The 24,534-nt window shown below is 35.3% G+C and overlaps 2 protein-coding genes across 2 annotated transcripts; one reads left to right on the forward strand and one right to left on the reverse strand.

The window, feature by feature from the left end:
- Positions 1–4,410: 4,410 nt before the first annotated feature.
- On the reverse strand, positions 4,411–13,190 carry LOC133332880 (rho guanine nucleotide exchange factor 18). The gene is made up of 2 exons (XM_061541247.1): positions 12,740–13,190; positions 4,411–7,946 (listed from the first exon to the last, which is right to left on the reverse strand). The coding sequence occupies exons 1-2, from the start codon at positions 13,188–13,190 to the stop codon at positions 4,411–4,413; spliced, it is 3,987 nt and encodes a 1,328-aa protein (XP_061397231.1).
- Positions 13,191–15,682: 2,492 nt separating this feature from the next.
- On the forward strand, positions 15,683–18,391 carry LOC133332881 (transmembrane 9 superfamily member 4-like). The gene is made up of 10 exons (XM_061541248.1): positions 15,683–15,688; positions 15,814–15,853; positions 15,909–16,422; positions 16,495–16,772; positions 16,830–17,033; positions 17,243–17,432; positions 17,496–17,723; positions 17,798–17,981; positions 18,039–18,177; positions 18,234–18,391. Exons 1-10 carry the CDS (start codon positions 15,683–15,685, stop codon positions 18,332–18,334), a joined length of 1,884 nt encoding a protein of 627 aa, XP_061397232.1. The 3' UTR covers positions 18,335–18,391.
- Positions 18,392–24,534: the final 6,143 nt, after the last annotated feature.

A 24,534-nucleotide genomic window follows, 5' to 3' on the forward strand; every position in this document is an offset into this window, starting at 1 on the left:
TAACATAAATAATTTGCATACATGTTTAGTTTAATTATGGAATGTCGGTTTGAGATATTCTTTCGTAACACCTAATGGAATGACTATAGACTATAGATTTTTATTAAATATTCCATATATAAATAATTGTAAAAATAAAATATAAGAATTAAGTACATTTTTAAAGAAAAATTCGATATAAATTCCGCATTATAATGAAATTCATCATAAATATGTTGTTTCGCATTGTAATGCTTCTTCCATGTTCCATTTGTATTTGTTAACATCCATATATCAATAATAATTCGACATTCACTTTTTAGTTTGTAAAAATAACTTAATTTAATTCATTTAGGTGATTGTTATCAGGCGAATTAGTTATGTAATAAATGGTGTGAGGTTACAAAAACTAGTAAACATGGATAGCAAATGGGCTTCTGAATTTCAAAACAAGTTTTTTCTCCAACATAAATATTTTATTGAGATTGAAATAGGGATAACTATTAAAGCAATAAAGAAAATAACATATTTCAGACATTCAACCTAAAATCTCAAGATTTATATATATATATATAATATAGGAATATATAAAAATAACAGTGAGCAATGAATAAAAATGTATATCTTGTATTTAATACAATAATAAATAATTACTTCGAGATAGAAGTATTTTCTGTAAATGGTAAATGCAAAGTCTACATTAAATAAGCGAATATCATATCAGCGGCGCATTAATTTTTTTATTTTTGAGCTAAATACGGTACGATTTAATCACATTTTTATATACAATTTTTAACCATATATATGTATAATTTGATTTAATATTAAATTTAATTCTATTGCACTACTGTATGACTTTACACATGTAAACCCATATTTTAGACATTAATATTGAATTTAGGGTCGTACATACATTCCTGCGTATTCGCATGGCGTAACCAGAAGCGTAACCATCCTCATTTGGCTGTTAACAAGTGTAGGCAAGTTGTTGACAATATGCAGACATGTCGCCACTATTTCCTTTAGGGTTAGTACTTGATATTTTGTACAAAATTTTGCAAAAAAAGTTCAGTAACAAATAGACATTCTGAATAGAATTTTGTGTTACTAAGTTTCAATAACTTGAAAAATTTACTCAGCAACGTTTTTCATAAACAAAAAACAATTAATTGGCTTTTTACATTTTTTTATTTTCATAGTTTGAACCAGGGTGCGAAGAATGATTAAAATACGCTCTTTCACACGAATGCTCACGGCGAGAATTCGAATGTTTTCAATTTATCGCTAATGATAAAGCTACAATGAATGCACAAGCATTTGCATTCTTTCGCAAATGTTCGCAATGTACGAAAAATTCGCGAACGATACATTTCGCTGCAAGCGTAAAGAACATTCTTTTGAAAAACTCAAAAAAACAAATATTTGCGAATGCTCACGAGCACTGTTAAAAACAACAACAAACAAAAATATCATAAAAAATGTAAACACACACAACGGATGAATGTGTGTGTAGCAGAAAGTGTGGAATAACCAGGATGCGAAGAATGATTAAAATACGCCTTTTATCACGAATGCTCACGGGCGAGAATTCGAATGTTTTCAATTTATCGCGAATGTTCGCATTGTACCTAAAATTCACGAACGATAAAAATTTCGCTGCGAGCGTCGCCGATTCGTTCGTTCGCGAGCATTTGTTGCTGAAGAAAATTGTTTTGAAAAACTCAAAAAACAAATGTTGTTGCCGTTTTGAACATTCGCGAGAATTCGGGAATGTTTGTTTTCATTCGTGAGAGAATTCTTAAAATGAGCACAAAACGGATATTATGTATTTTGAATCATTCACGAGCGAATTTTTGCGCACCCACAAAACGCATGCCCAACAACTATTGAGTTCACGAACGTTTTTTGTTGCTGTTTTGAGTTGAGCATTCGCGAGAATTCGAGAATTTTTGTTTTCATTTGTGAGAGAATGTTAGAAAGAATTTCAACCACCAAACGAAACGAAGGAACGTTGTTGTGTGCTCTCACTCATTTGTTATGTGTGTGCGAACATTCTTTGGTGAATGCTCGTTTGGTAAAGAATTTATCGCCATAAATTCATTTGTAAAATGAGCACAAAACGAAAAGAATGTATTTTGAATCATTCGCGAGCGAATTTTTGCGCACCCTGGGAATAACAAAACACATGTCCAACAACTATTGAGTTCACGAACGTTTGTTGTTGCTGTTTTGAGCATTCGCAAGAATTCGGGAATGTTTGTTTTCATGTGTGAGAGAGTGTCAGAAAGAATTTCAACCACCAAATGAAACAAACGGTCTTTGTTGTGTGCTCCCACTTGTTTGTTATGCGTGGTTTTATATTTGTCGGGATCGGGATCGGTGTTGAGAGTTTCTCTCCCTTGAGAGAGTAATTAGAGTTGCGCTATTTTTAATTTTGTAACAAGCGTACTTTTTGTTCACAAAAGGTACGAATTGACATAAACGTACCAAAACAAAAATTAGATTTTTTTATTATTCGTGAATACATTTACGCTTAAATTATAACATATATTATTTACGCATATAACAGGTATAAATATTGACCAATATTTCTCGGTAATTATGATTTATTATCATTTGAAGTAGAATTTTAGGTACCTTTTCGTACTTTTTTGTTCCTACCTGTGTTAATGTTTTCCAACACAATTCACAATTTACCACTGAGAGGGAGAGAAACTCTCAACACCGATCCCGATCCCGACAAATATAAAACCACGCTATGTGTGTGCGAACATCCTTTGCTCGTTTCGTAAAGAATTTATCGCCATAAATTCATTCGTAAAATGAGCAAAAAACGAAAGGAATGTATTTTAATTCATTCGCGAGCGAATTTTTGCGCACCCTGGTTTGAACTTACTACTGAGTATCAAAGAAAAGAACGCAGACAATAAATGTTTGAACAAAAACTTCCAATGCCCTTCGAAACGTTACTCGAACGAATTCATTTACACCAACGCTTCCATCAAACCTCTCTGTCACTATGCGATGCAACAACACCTAAAATTCGCCGAAAGACTGGAGCATCACGAAAATCCATTAATGAACGAAATCTTTGAAGCAAACCACAATACCACATGGACTTCGTCTACATACCTATCGTCAGTAGGAATACTTCACGAAGATCTTAATAATGTCAATCTAACCTCACCTCCTCAATTCTATATCAAGGCTGTGCCTTGTTCGCATCGAGGATAAAATCTTACGTCTCCAGTATTATATGTTTTTAATGTTTTTTGTATATACGCTTATAATACAATTATATGAACGCTATAATTTCGTAATCTCAATTATAAAGATTATTATCTGTTTATACTTGTATATGTACATACTGTAATTGTACTTTCGATTTACATTGTTATAAAAAAAAAACGATTATTGTTAATTTCATGTTTTTATTGTTACAGGAAATTTATTGTTATCCTGTTTTCTGTTAGGTTGTTTCCCTTAATATTGTTAATATCAGACCAAGCTCTGTACAACACCGTAAATGTCGTGAGCAAACATTGTTTTTTATACTGTCACTATATTACATTAAATGTATTTTAAAAGAACTATTAATTCGTATCGAATTGAAGATGTCAACACTGTTAGAGTTTATTAGTTCAATACGTTTACAGAACTAAAATCAACATATGCTATTGTTTGTTACTAAATATAAAATTGTAATATCTGATAAAAAGAAGTCTCAATAAAGAAAAATTGAATTGAATTGAATTGAACGCAGACAATGTTATTATTACATTGTCAACATTTATGTACACTCAGAGCTTATGACTGATTTACAATACATTTTTATTGTACCATGGATAGATACATCACGAAACAAGCTCTGCGTTTAAGGCGATTACCCAAATTCCATCCATATGTATATGAATTTATTCACGTCAGAAGTTAGATACGTGTATTTCGATGTATTTTATGAATTAGGCACTAGCCTAAATAGAAATAAATGTGCTTCTTCATCTAACACTATATATGTTTCGATACATAAAAAAATATTTTCGCGATTTTGTATTTGGGTAATGCGGACCCTATATTTCATATTTTCCTACGAATACACATTATATCAGCTACGAGCCTTACACGTAACACGACATATTCGGACGACGTTTTTCGATGTTAATCTTATGCATTTATATGAATGCAACAGAAAAACATCGATCGTACGACGTATTTCAGTTTTTCAATAATTGTGGGGAAATTTAAAATTTTTGTACGGCAAGTCAGTCAGATTATATAATATGTGTAACGCTGTATTTCTGTCTTACCAAAATTCTACAATTTAACTTTACCTTTTATGATATTCACTTATTTAACGCAACAAAAAAGTGCCAATATATTGTTGTTCAGTTGACAACATGTTTAAATTTCCACCTCTTTCGAAAACCTACGTCAAAAGTAAATTTCTTCTTCTTCGGGCTTGGCTTGAGGTGCGATATTGCGTGTAGATGAGCTGGAAGTAATTGGAGCTGTCAATGCATTTATAGAAGATTTGAGTGGGATTTTTGTCGAATTCGATTGAGTTATGTGCTTGCTAGATGTGGGAGTAGTACAATTCACTGAACCCAGCGAATAACGCTGGCCGTAGGTAAATGTGGAAGAAGACTCAGTACGGGTAACAACCGCTGACGGTGGAGATGTCAAGGCCGTTGTTGTGTTGCTCATTGGCGTATGCGGATGTTGTATTATTGCAGGAGAACTACCAGTTCGGGAATGTTGCGGAATCAATGGGTTTGAAGGGTTGTTAGAATTATTAGGCGGCAAGGGCGTCAATTTTTTGTCTGCCAATTTTAAAGGAAACATTTGTGTAATACCGCCGACGGAAGATGTTGAGGAATTATTGTTTGTAGTAAAACTGTTGGACTTATCAATTTTGACATTGGAAGAGCTGCTGCTAGGCGTTGTCGACGCCGAAGAAAGCGATGACAATTTCATGGGAAGTTTTTGTTTAACAACGTTTTGTTGTACTTTGGGGGCATTTGTAGCACTCAATAAATGAGCAGGAGGAGTTTTGGATATCGTTGAAGCTGTGCGCCATTTATCTTTGCGCCTTTCTACAGTATTTAACGATGAACCATGAGCTGATATCGACGAAGTGGAGAAGTCCTGGGTTTGTGAGTCATGCGTATCATGGTCCATGTCATTGTTGTTAACGGTTGATGTTGGCATCAGTGGACTGGATATGTTTAAAGGCGTATTAGGGGATATTAGCAATCCCTGACTGGATAAGACTTCCATTTTACGATATAATTGTTCACGTTGCTGTTTAATGTCCTCCTGCTGTAAATTTAGTTGTTCCTGTAGTTTATCCATTGCCGCCTTCTTTTCGTTCAAATCTTGTTCTTGTTGATCTTTTTGTTTGATCCAAGCCGTTTTCTCTTCCTGTAATTTATCTTGCAAATTACGCAGTTCTTCCAGTTGGTCGTTATGAGTGTAAGAAGCTCGTGGACTCTCCTTGTACAGTGCTAGCTGTAGCTGAAGAGAATGAATAGTAGTCATTTGTTGCGATATAATACATAATAGTGTATGCAAGTTATGTTTAACTTGTAAATAAGCTAAATTGTTATCTTTGGTAGCTACTGACGACTGGTCGTACTGCAGTGCATTTTCGTAGTCCATATTTGAGGAAGGCATGATATTACTCACTATTGAAGTGTTTTTTACTTCTCGTTTTTCTTCGAGTTCCTGCAGTCTTGGGGTAAGAATCTGTAACGTTGCCGTCTTATTAATGTCTCTACATGAGTACGGGCCTTTGGCTCTTTTTTCATCGAATCCCGCAAATGTTTCAGCTCTTTTTGGTAAAATGGGAGAATTGTAGGTATCACTTTGCTTTTCGCCAACGGAGCTAACTGATCTAGAAACCGGTTGCCCAGTAGCAGCGGTATAAACACTGGAGGCCAACTGCGTAATATCCTGCACAGTATTCAAAACCTTCTTCCATAACTCGTTAGTATCACAATCCGTACCTATTGCTATGTCTTTGTAAGTTCCATAGGTTGCCAGAAATTGTGCTGCTGATATATTGGATGAAGAGACCGGTGCTGTTTGCGACCCGTCTTGTTCAGCATTAAACGACTTTTGATCTTTTTGCATTAAATTGAGTTGCAGAAGGATCTTCTCTTCTAATAAAATAGCTTGTTCGATGTCCTTTTGGCGTATTTTCTCTATTATTTCCCTTTTATTCACGCCAATTCGTATTTTTTCTTCATGAGTCAAATCGTCTGATTCAATTACATCTGTGGATGGGCAATCTAGAACAGCCTGTCTTATAGATTGAATCCAGATATTTTTGTCCTTTGGAGTTTGAACTTTCAGTTCGTACATCTCTGGAAACAACGGATTGGATGATATTATGTAAATACCACGTGATTCGGTGCCTGCCTTTTCTCGTATTAATAACTTTTGCAGTGGAACAACGCCGGCTTTGTGTTCCGGTGTGAAAAATGTGTACTTATTGTGAGCCGAGTTTTCGCTAAGGAAACATAAGCAGTCGGTCAAAACGACAACAAGTACTAATTGCATTTTGGAACGACCTTGCATTAATGTTGCTAAACCTTCGAATTTCAATCTCCTCTTTGATTCAAAGCCTACATCCTGTTTGCGGAATGGTTTATTTTTATATATGGCAAATGATTTGTTATCGATCCTATTGTAAATATCAATTTGCCTCTCTCGCAATTCCTTCTCTGCTACACAGGCGTCAACATCAACCAACAGCTCCTTTACCAATGCGAGTGCATGTTGCAACTTTTCATATTCTAATTTGTCATCCCTTCCGCTTTTAAGAAGAGGTTCAATGAGTAGAGGGTATTTTGTTAGCCTTTGGGTGACGAACAATATGCATTCTGGAATGCCCTTTTTCTTAAGCAAAGGATTCGTCAAGCAGTGCTTATACCATTCGGAAAATGTTGGATCTCTTCCGGTCATGTAGGATTTGAATTGTTCCAATGCAGAACGATGGTTAGCACAGAATTCTCCATAAGCAAGCCTTAAATGTTGGGCCTTCTCCAGTGAAAAGAAGTCAAGCAATATGTCCGATATAGAATCTACTACAAAGTTCTCTTTTTGCTTTTGACGTAACTTCTTTAAGAAATTACAATGCAATTCTGTTAATTCTTGCAACCTCGGAAACATTTTATTGCAATTTATCGTTGGGAAATGTCGCTCAATACTTTCCACAAAGACTTTTTGCATAACCAACAATGTTTGACAATGGTGTTTTTCGGTCATTATAAACTCGTATATGTGTTCCTGCCTCTTTATCTGATGATCTTTCAAAGATTTTAAAATATCCTTTGGTATTCCGGGAGACCAAGAGTCGTGTTCCTTCAACTCAATGCCGAGCACAGGGTCCGCCTTCAAATCCTGGGCTTCTATGGGAGCATCGTTCAAAAATTCCGATCTGATAAGTGGTGCATTGTCATCATTAAAATTCGTACTTTGTTCGGGTCCATCATAAAAATCTTGTCCCACATCCGTTCTTTCGTTACCACTAATACTTTTTTTGCCAATTCCAAGAGAGGCACTGTGTTTCTTTCCCTTACATTCCATTTGGTGATCTTTTATTGTACCCAGCGTTATATTCACGCCACATGCATCGCAATTGGTCACTTGTCCCCCAATCGACTTCATCTTTGCTTTATCTTTCTTTTTGCGAAAAAACAACGAACCTCTTTTCCTTCTCTTCTCTACATTGTCATATACTTCTATTTTTGCATGAGCTCTCAACAGACTTTGGTTTTCATCTTCGCTGTCAGTTAAATGCCTTGCAATGGCTTTAATATCCTCCTTCGCAACTATTGATGAAGTTGATATACTTTTTTGCAGCGGAATACGGCTTATTATTTCGGTGGCTAAACTTCTTTTTGCAGCTATCCTTTCAAAGTCTCTTGCTAGTTCCGCTTCATTTAGGGAATGCGTAGATATACCTGTAAAATAAAATGGGTGGTATAAGAGTCAACGTTTTAAATATTTTTTTTTTTTAAATTGACAATGAATTTTTAGCAATTTACTTTTATCGGTATTGAAGGAATTATTACTGGCTATAGCATTTAGTACGACTAATCTATTAAATGCCCTACAAACAGAAGTGGTATGTACCGAATCATGTTGTTGTATATATTAAAGAAAATCGGGAAATCATAATAATCTTAAATTAGGCATCTATCGGGTTTGACATTCGTTCTGTTAAAGTTACAGGTCGAAGATCAAAAGTTCGATTAAATTGAAAATGAAAATTTTATTCGTATTTATAATAAATTAATTCCAAATCAAGTTTGTAGGGTATCAAAAAGTCTACTTTATATATGAATGCATAGTAATATCTTATCAGACGTTCAAATATTTCGATAAGGAATAGCAAACCAATATTTGGTAAGATATTGAAAAATAGTCACTGTCTTCAATAGTTTCATACCAGCCATGACTGCAAATCGTTAGACCCATGGATACGAATAATTATTATTTCCTTACTTTTCGGACGAAGTTACCCAATTAAAAGGTGCCATTGGCAAACACACAGCAATATGTTTGAAGTGGAATGAGTCCAATCACTAATGGCAGTCAGTTTGTTGGGCACTTTCATTCCTAAGAATAATCTTCTTACCGACTTTTTAGTTTAATATTAAATTTAATAATTACAAGTTTATGATCATAACCAGGGTGCGCAAAAATTCGCTCGCGAATGAATTAAACTGCATTCTTTTCGTTTTGTGCTCATTTTACGAATGAATTTATGCCGATAAATTCTTTCCAAAAAAATTCTCGCCAAAGAATGTTCGCACACACGTTGTTTTTTTGAGTTTTTCAAAAGAATGTTCTTCAGCAACAAATGCTCGCGAAAGAACGAATCGACGACGCTTGCAGCGATATTTTATCGTTCATGAATTTTTCGTACAATGCGAATTTCGCGAGAGATTGCAAATGCTTGTTCATTCATTGTAACTTTATCATTCGCGATAAATTGAATACACACCATCACCTTCCAAAAGAAAAGGCCGAACCCAATTTTGCTTTTGTTTTTGCTCTTTTTTCATTGTTATCAGCTACTTCTTCCTCCAATATTAAAAAATGCTGATGACCATGTCGTCGTCCATAGTTATTAATACTAAACTATTTCTCAAAATAATCAAAACCAATATTTTCAATATAAAAACCAGTAAGGAAAGTAGTAAAGTCGGACGGGGCCGACTATATGATACCCTTCACCACTATGGGTATATTAAACAGAACTATTAACATGAAATATATATGGGAGCTATATTGATCCGATTTTCTCGAAACTTGGCAGACATCACTCTAGGCTCAATTCAGTACGTTATGCCAAATTTCGTGCAAATAAGGATATATAGGGACTTTGGTGCACCATTTACATGAAATCGGACGAAACTATATATGGGAGCTATATCTAAATCTGAACCGGGCCCCCAGGGCCCGGGCCCCCAGGGCTCACCCCTGTGTACGTCCCTGATGGCAGGTATATGTAAATCTGAACCGATTTTCTCAAAACTCGGCAGACATCACTCTAGGAACAATTCAGTACGTTATGCCAAATTTCGTGCAAATCGAAAGATATATAGGGACTTTGGGGCACCATTTACATGATCGGACGAAACTATATATGGGAGGTATATCTAAATCTGAACCGATTTTCTTAAAACTTGGCAGACATCACTCTAGACTCATTCAGTACGTTATGCCAAATTTCGTGCAAATAGAAAGATATATAGGGACTTTGGTGCACCATTTACATGAAATCGGACGAAACTATATATGGGAGCTATATCTAAATCTGAACCGATTTTCACGAAACTTGGCAGACATAATTCTAGGCTCAATTCAGTACGTTATGCCAAAATTGGTGCAAATCGAAAGATATATAGGGACTTTTGATGCACCATTTACATGAAATCGGACGAAACTATATATGGGAGCTATATCTAAATCTGGACCGATTTTCACGAAACTTGGCAGACATCATTCTAGACCTAAATGATTAGGCTGTACTAAATTTCGTGCAAATCTAAAGATATATGTGGACTTTGGTGCACCATTTACATGAAATCGGACGAAACTATATATGGGAGCTATATCTAAATCTGGACCGATTTTCATGAAACTTGGCAGACATCATTCTAGACCTAAATGATTAGGCTGTACCAAATTTCGTGCAAATCGAAAGATATATGTGGACTTTGCTGCACCATTTACATGAAATCGGACGAAACTATATATGGGAGCTATATCTAAATCTGGACCGATTTTCATGAAACTTGGCAGACATCATTCTAGACGTAAATGATTAGGCTGTACCAAATTTCGTGCAAATCAAAAGATATATAGGGACCGTTTACATTAAATCGGTTAAATATATATATGGGAGCTATATCTAAATCTGAACCGATTTTTCCCAATTTCAATAGGGTTCGTCCTTAGGCCGAATAAGTGACCTATGCCAAATTTCATCCAATTCGGATCATAAATGCGACCTGTACTTTGTTTACAATTTAACATGGACAGACAGACGGACAGACGGACTGACGGAGACTAGAATAGATGTAAATCGACTTAAAAAGTGATTTTTGCATATTCTCAAAAGGAACCATCGTTTCCTTTTGCCTGTTACAAACATATGCACAAAGACATAATACCCTGTACCACAGTGTGGTGAAGGGTATAATTACCAATAGTGTAAATTAGTTTTAAAACATTTTGATCAAACTTTGATCATTGTTGGGGTGTATGATTTGGTATGTAGGAAGTTTTGGAAATTTGTACCAATGTGTACTAAGGTACCAAATTTGGATTTGGGTCAACCGATATAGCTAGAAAGCTGAATTTTAGAATTAGCCTTACCGTTAGATCATAGTATGTGGGTATGGCTGTAGTTTTGTAATAAATATGTGCACAAAATGGTACTATATTTGGTAAAATTTGAATTTTGAGTGAACCAGAGTTGGGATCCTGAAATTTGGAGTTAGGAGCATTGCTGGGGTGCTGTACTTTTGTGTACTAAATGGTACCAAAAATACCAAGAATAAGAATATAATTCCACATACTACATTTATTATTTAAAGACCATTAGGTTAGGTTAGGTTTGGGGATTGGCAGTCACTTATGTGGATGCAGCACTCTGAGACTGTAAGGTCCATTGTGATCATGGAGAGATCTATAGGGGATAGAGATAGATAGAGATGAGAAGCTTAGAAGAAAATATAAGAAGTTAAGTTTGAAATAGTATCGATGGCTATAGAGATCGGACAGAAGATACATTACGTGTCAAGGTTGCACTTTACCAACCACTTTAGGTTTCTAATTATGCTGTAGATTAGAGCAGGTTCGGTTGTTGAGAAGAAGCTAAGACTCGGTAGAAAATGAGCACCCACTAGTCTGTGTCACCTGTAAGCCAGGAGTGGACAGTGACACAGAAGATGCTCAATTGTCTCCGTCAGTAGTTGTATACATCAAGATTTCATTTACTAGCAAAAGCCCTGATATTGCAGTGAACAGTATTGATTCCTGTCATTACTCTTATTTCAGCTTTGCTCAGGTTCAACAGTGAATGTGTCCTTTTGGTAGACAGAGTCGGCCAAATAGATCTTGACACATTGCAACTAGGTTCGGTGTTCGCCAAAGTTCATAGGCTCTTTCGTCGAAGAACGCCTCAAAGTTCCTATAAAGATGACATATGTGTGATTTGATTGAATCATCAATTGCTAGATCTGTGGATTGAGATCCTCGTCTAGCTAATTCGTCTGTTCTTTCATTACCCATGATGTCACGGTGTCCAGGCACCCAACACAGCCGATAGCTGTAAGTTCTTCCAAAGCTGTTCACCACTTCGGTTCAATTTAAATTTTGGGTAAACCCAAAGAGCTGAAATTTTGTACGGATAGGGCTGGAATCTTGAAATTTGAAGTAGGATTGGGATATGCAGGACGTTTTGACCATTTGTTCTAATGTGTACTAAATGGTACAAATTTGGATTTAAGGGTATGTAAGAAGTTTTTGAAATATCTACAAATGTGTACTAAATGACACTAAATTTGATATAATTTGGATTTAGTGAACCGATAGAGCTGGAATCCTGAGATTAGGAATTAATGGGTCGATTACGGATGATAACCATAGTTTAGTGGCAATGCCAGTTGCCATATTTGAATTATGGATGGCAACTGTTGTCAACTTCAGTTGCTTCAAATAGAATTTTTCGGCAACCGTTGCCTCCGCAAAAAAACCTCAAAGCTGCACACACTTTTAAGACAGGAGGAATTGCTGTTGACCGTCGGGTTTTTCGGAAACCAGGGTTTAATGCTTCAACTAAGTATACAGCGGCATCTTTTGGTAGCCGAAAATACGCCTTAAAGCTAAAATGAGCAGTTGATTGAACATCCCTACATTACAAAACAACTTTTTACATCTCTTGTAAGAGCTATGTTATGTTATGAATATGGCTCTGCTGTATGGGATCCTCAATATGCAATATATTCCGATAATATTGAATCTGTGCGGAATAAGTTTCTACATTTTGCACTGAGAGGTTTACATTGGATCTGCGATCAGTTATTAACATATTTATGTTGTGGACTCACAATATTTTTTTCAAAATTTGCCAGTTCATTTCGTCTACGATTACAGATTATAATAATACAGTTTTATAAAATTATAACAAATAAACTTAGCTTTAAAAATTTCTCACAGTAAAAACAGATCAAATACTTACCACCAGTACTATTTCTAGCCGACCTTCTTCTTTGTTCGGTAACTCGAATTGTTTCCTGTTCTTCACTATCCAAGCTTGAAAGACTCACACTTTTATTTGTACAATCTCCACCTGCTGTTAAGTCATCAATGCCAGTCCACGACTTACTGTTGCTGTTGTTCAGTAGGCCATACGACAATATGTGATGATATATGCCATAGGGTCCAGCTCCAGTCGCTCCAGGTACACCATTGTTGGCTGCCGACAGATCTGGTAGTGATGCACTTAATATAGCAGCATTTAAGAGACCATAATTGGAGAGATTATCATTAATATGGGACGAGGATGAATTCTTCATTTGAACAACACTCTCGCGAATGTTTTGTAATTGACTGAGAGTATCTTCAAAAATGTTGTTGTATTTCGAGACATTTGCTGGACTGTGTGGAGTTACATTTATGGTTGGTATCATGTTGTTATCAATATTTCGCGATGGTTGAGGAAACGAACAGTTATTATTTCCGTAAGTCGCCAAAGTTTGAGACCCTGCTTTATTTTTTGCGTTTATTATAGGTATGCAATAATTTTCGCTCTCTTCAGCATTCGTCCTTGCACTATTATTTACACCGATTTCTACTTGTACAGGGACTGCGTTTTTTTCTTCGTTCTGGGCTTGAGAAGTTATTAGTGCCCCAGTAGTATTATTGATATTGTATGATGTATCAGTGTTAGAGGAAATGTTTGAATTCAAAAAGTCCGTGACTTCGTCATTGTCGCTATCATCGGGTGCAGTATTAATCCCTATTACAGCATTGTTATCCATATTAAGGATCGACGACAAATTGCCTTTACGTAAACATGCAAAATAAATATGATTTATTTATTTGATTTATTAAATGTATTATTATTTAGAAACTCTTACCCTTTTCTTCACTGATTTAGATTATATATATTTTACTCTGTTGATTATACAGATTTCTTAAACAGGTAATACAATTGTTGCTTCCAACAAACCCACACCACTACCACTACACAACAAACAAACTATGACGGACTTGAAAACATTAACATCACACAACCCACAACTTTCCATTCTGGAGATGGGGCTAAGGCGTCTATAGGCTTTTTGATTACCAAGGAATGTTTATTTCACACACAAAGTTAGAATAAATCTACTTATTCATGCACTGGTCGGGTTTTCTACGTTTCTTAAAAGACAAAAAAAACTTTCAAAGATTTTTTTCATTTGACAAGCAAACATACTTGTCAAATTTCTGTATACAGGCCAGATTACATAGCCGTTTCGTACATGTATCAACGTCGTACATGTATAACGCCGTGTAAGCTAAGTTGATTTCAGAAAAAATGAAATGCAGTTGGCCACATCAGTATAGACCATCTGTCAATTTTTTTCTGGTTGGCAACATTGCACATCGAATTCATCTTTGACAGTTAATGGATTCATCAGCTGCGCTCAGGATGCAATAATAAGGTGATGTATCAAAACAAAAACATTTGCTTTGGTCTCGACCATGGCACAATGAATAGGTAGTCCATTTAGCGCAGCTGATGTCTTGATTAACTGTCAAAGTAGGTAATTTCTACTTGAATTCGATGTGCAGTGTTGCCAACCATTTGAAATATTATATGGAAAAAATTGACAGATAATCGAGACAAAAACAAAGGTTTTTGCTGGTATACATCACCTTATTATTGCATCATGGTCTCGACTATCTGTCAATTTTTTCCTTATAATATTTAACATGGTTGGCAACACTGCACATCGAAGTCAAGTAGAAATTACCCACTTTGACAGTTAATCAAGACACCAGCTGCTCTAAATGGACTAACTATTTATTGTGCCATGGGACTACCTATTTATTGAGCCATGCCCGTCACACATTAACATTTCAGTATGTGCTATAAACAACAAGGTGTTCTTATTTAGTCTCCATTTATATTTTATTGTTTTATATGAAAAGTCATCAGATGAAATAAAGTTCTGGAATATGTAATTTTGGGAAATTTATCCTTTTTGACAAATCAGATCCATTGACACTGTTTTTAAGTCTAATATTTAAATTTTGGCTTTTGTTTACGTTTTTAATTTTTTTCTCGGTTTATTCCTTACTTCTATATTTTTGCTGTAGATAGTACGTTTTTAAATTGGAAGTCAATTCACAATAATGGATTTTGACAGCAAACTTAAAAGGCAGCTGATAACCATGGCCTATAAATAAGGTAACCCAGGGAGACCAGCTGAATATCTGCGCCACTCAAGTTTGCTGTCAAAATGCATTATTGTGAATTGACTTACATTTGGTCTGTTCCCGTACTGCAAGAATCTACTCGATTTTACTATTTTCTTCGATATCATAAAGGAAAAAAGTGTTATCGGAGTAAAAAATAGTAGATTCTTGCAGTACGGGAACAGACCAATTATGAAAACGTAAACAGAGTCGAAAATTTTGACTTGAGAAAAAACAGCTGTTTTCCGATTTCGATTGCTACTTGGTTGACCTTTGGTCTGTTCCCGTACTGCAAGAATCTACTCGATTTTACTATTTTCTTCGATATCATAAAGAAAAATTCGTTATCGAAGTAAAATGTGGTAGATTCTTGCAGTACGGGAACATACCACTTATTTGGTCTGTTCCCGTACTGCAAGAATCCACTCGATTTTACTACTTTCTTCGATATAATAAAGGAAAATTCGTTATCGTAGTAAAAAGTAGTAGATTCTTGCAGTACGGGAACAGACCAATTCATAGATCTTGCTGATAACCAGCTGGTCTACCTGGGCGACCTTATTTATAGGCCTTGAGAAAGTCGATTAATCGATTAGTCGAAAGTCGATTTACTTATCCCTAGTAGTAGAAATATATAATTTGCACTTTTCACGTCGAAATAAGAGGGAATAGACTATTTGTAAATTTATTATATATCCAAGCGCATACTTCAACAATGCGGGTAAGTTTACTATCATTTAAAATTTAATTAGGCAATGGTTGGTATTCGGAATAAACAGCCACGCAAGCTAATTCCTTGGAATATGCATGTACTAGTTTTATATGACTAACAAATTGTACTTTCAGTACTACACGACGCTAGCGGTGGTCATCCTACTGACGTTTGGTAAGTAATCGTCATAGTGATTTTGGACAGTAAAATATTTCAGTTTGTTTTTCAGTGTTTGGAACAGAATGCTTTTATGTACCGGGAGTGGCGCCGGTTGAGTTCGTTAAGGGACAGAAAATTGACGTGAAAGCTGTCAAAATGACCAGCAGCCGTACACAATTGCCTTATCAGTATTACTCTCTTCAGTTTTGTTTGCCTAAAAATGGTACACTTATCTATAAGTCAGAGAATTTGGGTGAAGTTCTTCGCGGAGATCGCATCGTTAATACTCCGTACGATGTACAGATGGCTGTAAATGTCAACTGTAAGTTATTGTGTAATAAAAAGGACAACTCGCCCCTGAATTGGGAACAACCGCAGTCAGCAATGGTGGTCGAGCGAATAAAACATGAATATTTCGTTCACTTATTGGTCGACAATTTACCTGTAGCCACACGCATAGTGAATCTTAATAATCCTACTGAGGTTAGCTACGAACATGGCTATAGATTAGGTCTTGTAGACGGTGATAACGTGTACATTAATAATCATCTCAAATTTATTTTATCGTACCATATGCATACCAAGTAAGTCTTCTACATTACATCTAACATAAGGATAATTATTTAAAAGTTCATCGTTGTACCTTATAATTATAGAGATAAATACCGTGTTGTGGGCTTTGAAGTTGAAACAGCTTCAGTAAATTATAAGGACATCAAGTTTGAGGGAGACAACTGTAATTTTCCTGACAATGCGCGACCTCAATTGGTGAATCCCAATTCCAACACACAATTATATTTCACATATTCCGTTGAGTGGAAGGAATCTAAAGTTAGTTGGGCATCCCGTTGGGATATATATCTGGGAATGAAAGACGTACAAATTCACTGGTTCAGCATTATAAACTCTTTAGTAGTAGTATTTTTCCTTTCTGGTAAGATCCATTCTACATAATATGGCGATGCGATTATTAATTTTAAGAATATTGTAGGCATTCTGACAATGATCATGATACGCACTTTGAGACGAGACATTGCGCGTTATAACACCGATGACAATATTGAGGATACGTTGGAAGAAACGGGATGGAAGTTGGTCCATGGAGATGTATTTCGTCCTCCAAAAAATACACGTTTATTTTCCGCAGTTATTGGAAGTGGCATTCAAATATTTTTTGTGTCATTAATAACGATATGTAAGTATACAAAAAATATTGTATTCCATAACTGGACTACAAGTCGGAATTGTCTATCTTTATTTTTTCGTCATTTCTAATGTATTCGTTCCATTAAATTGTTTTTAAGTTAATTATCTTCAGTACAAGAAACTAGAATTCATGAATGAAAAGCAATCATTTTATATATTTTCTTTTTTGTTAATAACATCTAATGTATTTATTTATAGTCTTCGCAATGCTTGGAATGCTTTCTCCATCTTCCCGGGGAGCTCTAATGACATCAGGAATATTTATGTACGTCTTCATGGGTATAATAGCTGGTTACTTTGCTGCACGCTTATACAAAACAATGAAAGGTCGAGAATGGAAAAAATCGGCATTTCTAACCGCTACTTTATATCCTAGTATTGTGTTTGGGTAAGAACTCGTTAAAACAAAAGAAGAAACGTTTGTTATCATTTTCATTTACAATTCACTTAGGACCGGATTCTTTTTGAACTTTTTTATTTGGGACAAAGAATCCAGTGGTGCTGTGCCATTTAAAACAATGATATCATTACTTTTATTATGGTTTGGCATATCCGTCCCACTAGTATATTTAGGCTATTACTTTGGCTATCGTAAACAACCATATCAGCATCCCGTTCGTACAAATATGATACCCCGGCAAGTTCCAACGCAGCACTGGTATATGAACGTATTACTAAGGTAAGATCTTTCAATGTTATAGTAAGTACATATTTACCTAACCGAATATATATCTGTTATTTGTATTCTTTTAGCACCCTGATGGCTGGTATACTACCTTTTGGCGCTGTATTCATTGAATTATTTTTCGTTTTTACTGCCATATGGCAAAATCAATTTTATTATCTATTTGGATTTTTATTTTTGGTGTTTTGTATATTGGTCGTAAGTTGCGGTCAAATATCTATAGTTATGACATATTTCCAATTATGTGGAGAGGTAATATTGAACATCATATTGTTCAAAAGAAATTTTAATATACCAATTTAATTGCAGGATTATCGTTGGTGGTGGCGAAGTTTTATAGTTTCTGGTGGATCAGCTGTATATGTCCTTTTCTACAGTGTTTTTTACTTCTTTACTAAATTGGAAATTACTGAATTTATTCCCACTCTGTTATATTTCGGATACACTAGTAAGTAATCGCATTATATAAATATATATAGATATTAATAATATTTGATTTTGTAGGTTTAATGGTATTGACTTTTTGGCTTCTAACGGGAACGATTGGTTTCTTTGCGGCATACAGCTTTATCCGTAAGATATACAGTGCTGTTAAAATCGATTGATTTGTTTTATTAATATTTAAAAAACCCGCCAACAAAATCAATCGTACTTGTATCCGTAATCTACTCAACCAAAAAAGCTTTCTTATTCTGTGTTACTTTAAGTCTATACAGTTTTTGAACTCCGATTGTAGTAACCTTCATCACTGCTTGTTCAAATTTGTGAGTACTCCTACTCCAAACATATTTTTTGTTTTTATTTATTTATTATTCTAATCAACTTTTACGTACTTTAAAATCTGAATATTCTCATCTCATCGTTATTGCAAATTTTTTAATATAGTTCTTATTCTCTTGGATCAATCATAATTATATTTTAAGTGTAAGGAGAGTAATATTATTAAATATACTTTATGCTAAGGTTTACAAAATAAGAAAACACATAACTTTACTTATGTATAATATAAAGAATATATTAATTTGTATCATAAAAGGCCTGTCTATTTCTTATTTCAATTTATAATTACAATGGGTACAAACTGTTATCGGTGCATATGAACGTGAGGTGAGACCCTGAACTAGAGTTTTTAAATACTGGTTTCCAATTTATAATGACAATAATGAAAACAGATATTAATTTAAACAGTTATTGCCTAGCTTTGCTCTTTTTAAAAAATGCAATGAATATATTATAATCCTGTGATCTTTTTGTTTGTTGTTGTTTAGACGATTTTCAGCAAGTGCGTAACATGTATGCGAATTCGTACAATTTTGTTTAAATTCTAATGTTATGAATTAAAAATAAATTTTAAGATGCAAAAAAGCTATTAAAATACAATTTAAGATATTGGACGAAATATATTTTTTGCAGATACCAAGAGGTGGACCAATGCTGAACATATTTATCGGAATATTTTATTGCCTCTCAGAATTAACTTTTGTGAGAACAAAAAGTGTGATATAAATTATATGGGCACTATTGCCAATTTTTTAACATAGCTGAAGCCGAGTATAACTCCGGAATTATTAAAGTACATAAGAAAACTGAATGGTTTATTGATCTGTCGTTGCAAACTTTTCATGATATTTATTTACGTGGATTCTGTGTCTACAAAGTTTATCTACGTGGATTCTGTGTCTACTTTAATCTAAAAAAATGGGTAAGAACAGGGTGAGGCAACCCAGGTTTTTAGGTTTTTTCTTGATGTGTGAATAAACCACGCATTTCGAGACCTTCCTGTTAAAGTAAAAGTAAAATGAGGAGTACGTTCCTTATGTATCGTTTTTCGAAAATGTATTGGAAATGTATTGTATTTAAATGATGATGCTCGATTTTAAGTGTATTTTTTAATTTTTCTTCTAGTTTGAATAATTTTAGGATTGTTGAACTCCCGAATCTTTTTGTGTATTTACGACTTTAGAGTAATACTCATCCGAATGTGGAAATTTTGTGTGATCAAAATTCTAAAAAAAAAACAATTTACCCGGCGAAATTTTTATATCAGTCATTTGATTCAAATGGGTACCCGTGATCAGCAAGCTTTTTTACGTTCCGGATAAAATCCATCTACTAGAACGGCGGGAACTGGCCTGCCAATCAAATTTCTAAAAAACCTATTTTTTCGGTGAAATTGTTATATCTGTCATATGGGTACCCGCGGTCAGTAAGTTTTAAGTTCCGGGTAAAATAAAGTTTTCTTCGTGAAATTCAATCTACTATAACTGCGGGAAAACGCGAAATTTGACAAAATTATTTTTGGAAAATATCGCGGATTTAATTACATTTTCTGTGAACCACTTCCGTTTCAATAAATGATCTGATACGGATTTTTAACTTTTGTGAAAACATAACTTTAAAAAGAGAGATGTAATTTATCTCAAAAATAGTGTGAGCTGCGTCATCCATGGTTCTTAATGGAATGAATTAAAATATTAGGTTGGGGAAAAAGAAATCCATTATTTTTATATGAACTATAGGACTTTATTTAATATGTTTCGGAATATCCGATTTGGGCCAAATATGCACCGTTTGGTTGTATGATTTGTTGTCATTTTAAAGGCAACTTCATAATGTCTCTCTCACACAAGTCCTGCTCTCTATTTGCAAAAAAACTCTAGAAGTCGATTTTCACAATCCTAAACAAATTTTGCAATGCAAGAAAAAGGTGATAATCGCTTGGTGCCAAGTCCTGATTGTATGGCGGATGCATTAAAACTTCCCAACCAAGATCCTGGCGAGTCACTGTAGATGTGTGTGGCCTAGGGTTGTCCTGTTGGAAAACGACACCCCTCTTGTTCTGGCCGTATAATATTCACGGATTTACGTGGCACTTCATCCCGCCCTATGCTCCGAATATGGGTGGACTATGGAAAGCTGCTGTCAAAAGCATGAAACCCCATGTAAATAAAGTAGCGGTAAAATTGAAATACTCTTTCGAAGAATTTTCCATCTTACTTATCCATATCTAAAGCATCCTCAATTCTCGCCTTGTCTCCTTTGAACGAAGAACCTACTGAATTAGCACCGCTGACTCCTGGACATCTGTTGAGAGGAGCTCCTCTTATCGTCACACCTGAATAATCTTTCGATAACCTCTCTCTTATGAATCGATGGCAACGATCCCATTTCGCCAAACGCTGGAAGAATGAATACATCACCAATCTTCAACGCAGATATAAATGGAAGCGAACTCAACGAGATCTTGCCCCGAACGACTTTGTCGTTATCAAAGATAACCTTCCTCCGACAAAGTGGCGACTTGGACGTGTTATAAAGACATTTGCAGGGAAAGATTCCAAATTTCGCGTAGCCGAGATTCGTACCCAAAATGGGATCGAAGTACGCCCACTGGTAAAACTTTGCATTCTACCGAACTGCTAGTTTTTTCCCCAATTGATCACAAACTTAATAACACTTTACCTTTCAGTAATGTTTCCAGCGTGCCCAAATGCCGTATCTGTCATGAGAGACATTTTATAAGATCCTGCCTAACTTTCCAAAAGAGGCGCGGGTGAGGTGGTTTGTTTTAAGGGAACCACAATTTAAACATTTTTTTGTTATTGTTTTGTTGTTGAGATCAAAAAAAAGTTCTTATTATTGATGGCGGGTATGATAACTCCTCATTGGAACATCGGAATCCGAAAATTCCAACGGTGTTAAACGGTGCTCAAAAATCCACAAAATGGCGGACATTTGAAAAAATATTTTTTGGAAAATTGCATATTTTTTACCACAAACCAAGTAAAAAAATAAAATCTTGGCCGATTGAATTTTTCCTAAAACGTCCCGAAATTTGGAATCGATCGGATTATTAGATTTTGAGTTATCGTGCCCGACATTCGCATAAACGCTGTTTGGAGAAAAATGCGTATAAAGTTTGAGAAGCCCTTTTTCCGTCACTTGATGCTAGCACAACAAATGGGCTATATCTTCAAGAGTTGTTGAGATTTTCACTTGAAATATGTTACGTGTCCCTTGGGTGCAGCGCAGATATGTCCAGGTGGCTCCGACCAACTCGGCCGACTCTCTTAGGGCAGGTCCCATCCCGACAACTGGCTCAGGAACACCAACAATAAACACAAGCATCAATCTACATAAACATAATACGGAAACTACTAACTATTTCCAGCATATTCCATTCAAACTATCGCCATCCTGGCCTGTTAGGCCGCCCTCCCTACCATGATCATCTTTCCCTCCTTTTCCTCTGATGACCCCTATTTCCGCACAACCCCCACACTACTTACCTCACCTTGAACCTATCCTCCAATCTTAATTTAATAGCTCATCCTTTTTCGTTATAATTACAGTATTTTTCGGTTAATTGCACATCAAAATTTGCACAAATTTTTGTTCAATTAACCGAGGAACCAATTATCCGAACCCGCTTAATTGAATAGTTTGTTCAATTACAGTAATCACGTATAATTGGAACTACTAATGATTTAAAAAAATCCAATGTCAAATACAAATTACGCTTTCTCGCAGTTTTCCTTTAGCAATAAACATATGTTTTGAATTAAATTATGTCAAATATGTATGTAAAAAATGACAGATTATTTGACAATTATTATTGTGCAATTAACCGGTGAAAAGTAAAAGGAAATTTATTTTTGATGACATTAATTTTGAACCAATTAAGCGGGAAAACCAATTAACAGGGTTTAATTATCCGAGAAAATTTACATGTATTTTCCTATGAAATATTTTTTGCCCCATCTTGTGGTTCAATTAAGCGTGGAAACCAATTAACCGTAGGCTCAAATAACCGAAAAATACTGTATTATCAATACATATTTTTTTATTCTATTCTAGGTTTTTAATATAATCAAATGTTTCAAAATGTATCTCTTATTACTAAATACTATACTAAATTTAAATAAATAAAAAAAAATTAAACAAAAATCAATGGTTTAAAATGAATAGGGAACGTAAGATAATTTAAATTAATTATTGCTGTTAAATGATATATTAATCGAAAGGTCGTTAGACCACAAAGAAAACTTGGTTGATCAATCAACGTTTCGTAGGCCCAATTGGGCATTAAACACAAATTACAAACTTTCGTGCATGCAAAGGACACAGAATAGGTCCTCAAATACCTTCAGACAATTTTTATTTGCGTGTCCTGCCTACCCTCCTAACGTCTCACAACTAAAAAGAGCTCTTTTACAGAATTGGACAAATGGGGGCGATCGACTATCAGATCTACAAAAAAAATTATCTCCTGATACTAACACAAATTATGTAGAGGTCCTCACAAACGTTGCATTGATGCACCAAACATTACATGAAAATTTGTTAAAAATGATTTGTAATAACAATATAGAATATAGATATAAAAAAATACGTTAAAAATACATAGAATAACAAAAGTCATATTACACGTACAGACACAAAAAAAACATAAAGATTTTTAAATCGACTCGTGATAAAATTTGTTTTACGTCATCCACGAGTCAGTTTCTTTCTTTGATCTTATCTTTCTTCGCCTTATCCTGGCGATAAGACCCGGACAATTCTTGGCGATCTTGATGTTTATAAATTGCGCTAGATTCTCACAATTTTCGCCCACTGTGTAATTATTACAGATAAATTCGTTCGAAATATAATATTTATGTCTGGGATAAATTGTCTCGGATATATCGTAAGCTAGCTTGGGCAAGTTATGTCTGGTGCTGAACTTAGATTGGACGAGTTGAGACTCTATCGTCGAAAATGTATGGTAAAACAGTGCCTACCTTGTTTTCTGTGGTATGATTACTTTTACCTCTGACCACCAGATATCGCTCTTCTGCTACGAACCCGGTTCCGATCTTTTTCTTTCGTCGGATTTTGCTTATTTTTGCAGGGCTCGGTGGCATTCGCACAAATAGCTACGTCTCACTCGTCACCTTTCTTTCAATAAAGTAGAGTTTTCTGTTTTTTTGTTTAATATTAATTACAACACTTTATCTTCACTATGAAACTAACAGGTTCACTAAGTCAACACCTTTAACATAACTCAGAAATGTGACAGAACATATGGCAATGTTAAAAAAATGTAAATGGACAATCGAACGACACAAGCGGTGGTGGTATCATTTTTTTCTTTTATTATTAATTTACTTTTTGTTTTTATTTTAATTAATATTTTTATTTTCTTTTCAGCCTTTTTGATATTTCAGGTGCCGCCCCACATGCTGGAATGCAGGAGACTCCACCCCATTGCAGTGGAAGGGAACCCCAGCATCATTGACCCATACCACTTGCGGAGCCTGCATTTCCATGTGGCGGCCGCTTTTTTCATTTGGGCCCTGGATTACTGGCATAATAATCCAGTGGCCACTAAGGAATTCAAGGGGGTCACTATCCCCACCCCAGTGAACTATATCCGACAATTACTAACCCCCCAAACGGCAAAAATACTAACCCAAAATTACAATATGAAAATTGATTAGTGAATACGGTAGGCCATGAGAGGCATTACAGTGGCCCGCCGTACTCACACCAGCTCCCACTGGTTCCCCCAACTTTACTGAATATTGGGAACTGGTGGAAATATCGTGGATTGTGGCCGCCACGTAGGCGAAAAGGCCACACTCTAAGGTACTTCCACGCAAAATTTTTTTTTTTGCATTTATTTCAGGACTTAGCCTATGGGAATCCACGCAACAAAACTCCAGGGCTGACAAAGCATGACGTCAGGACTGGTGTGCGTAGATTTTTCGGGGATTAGGCCAACGTGGGGAATTCTCACGCCCTGAGATTTAGCCGGGCATAG

Source organism: Musca vetustissima, unplaced genomic scaffold, assembly GCF_032173495.1.
Source record: "Musca vetustissima isolate MV318-11 ecotype Yass unplaced genomic scaffold, APGP_CSIRO_Mvet_v1 utg154250, whole genome shotgun sequence".
Classification (NCBI taxonomy): domain Eukaryota; kingdom Metazoa; phylum Arthropoda; class Insecta; order Diptera; family Muscidae; genus Musca; species Musca vetustissima.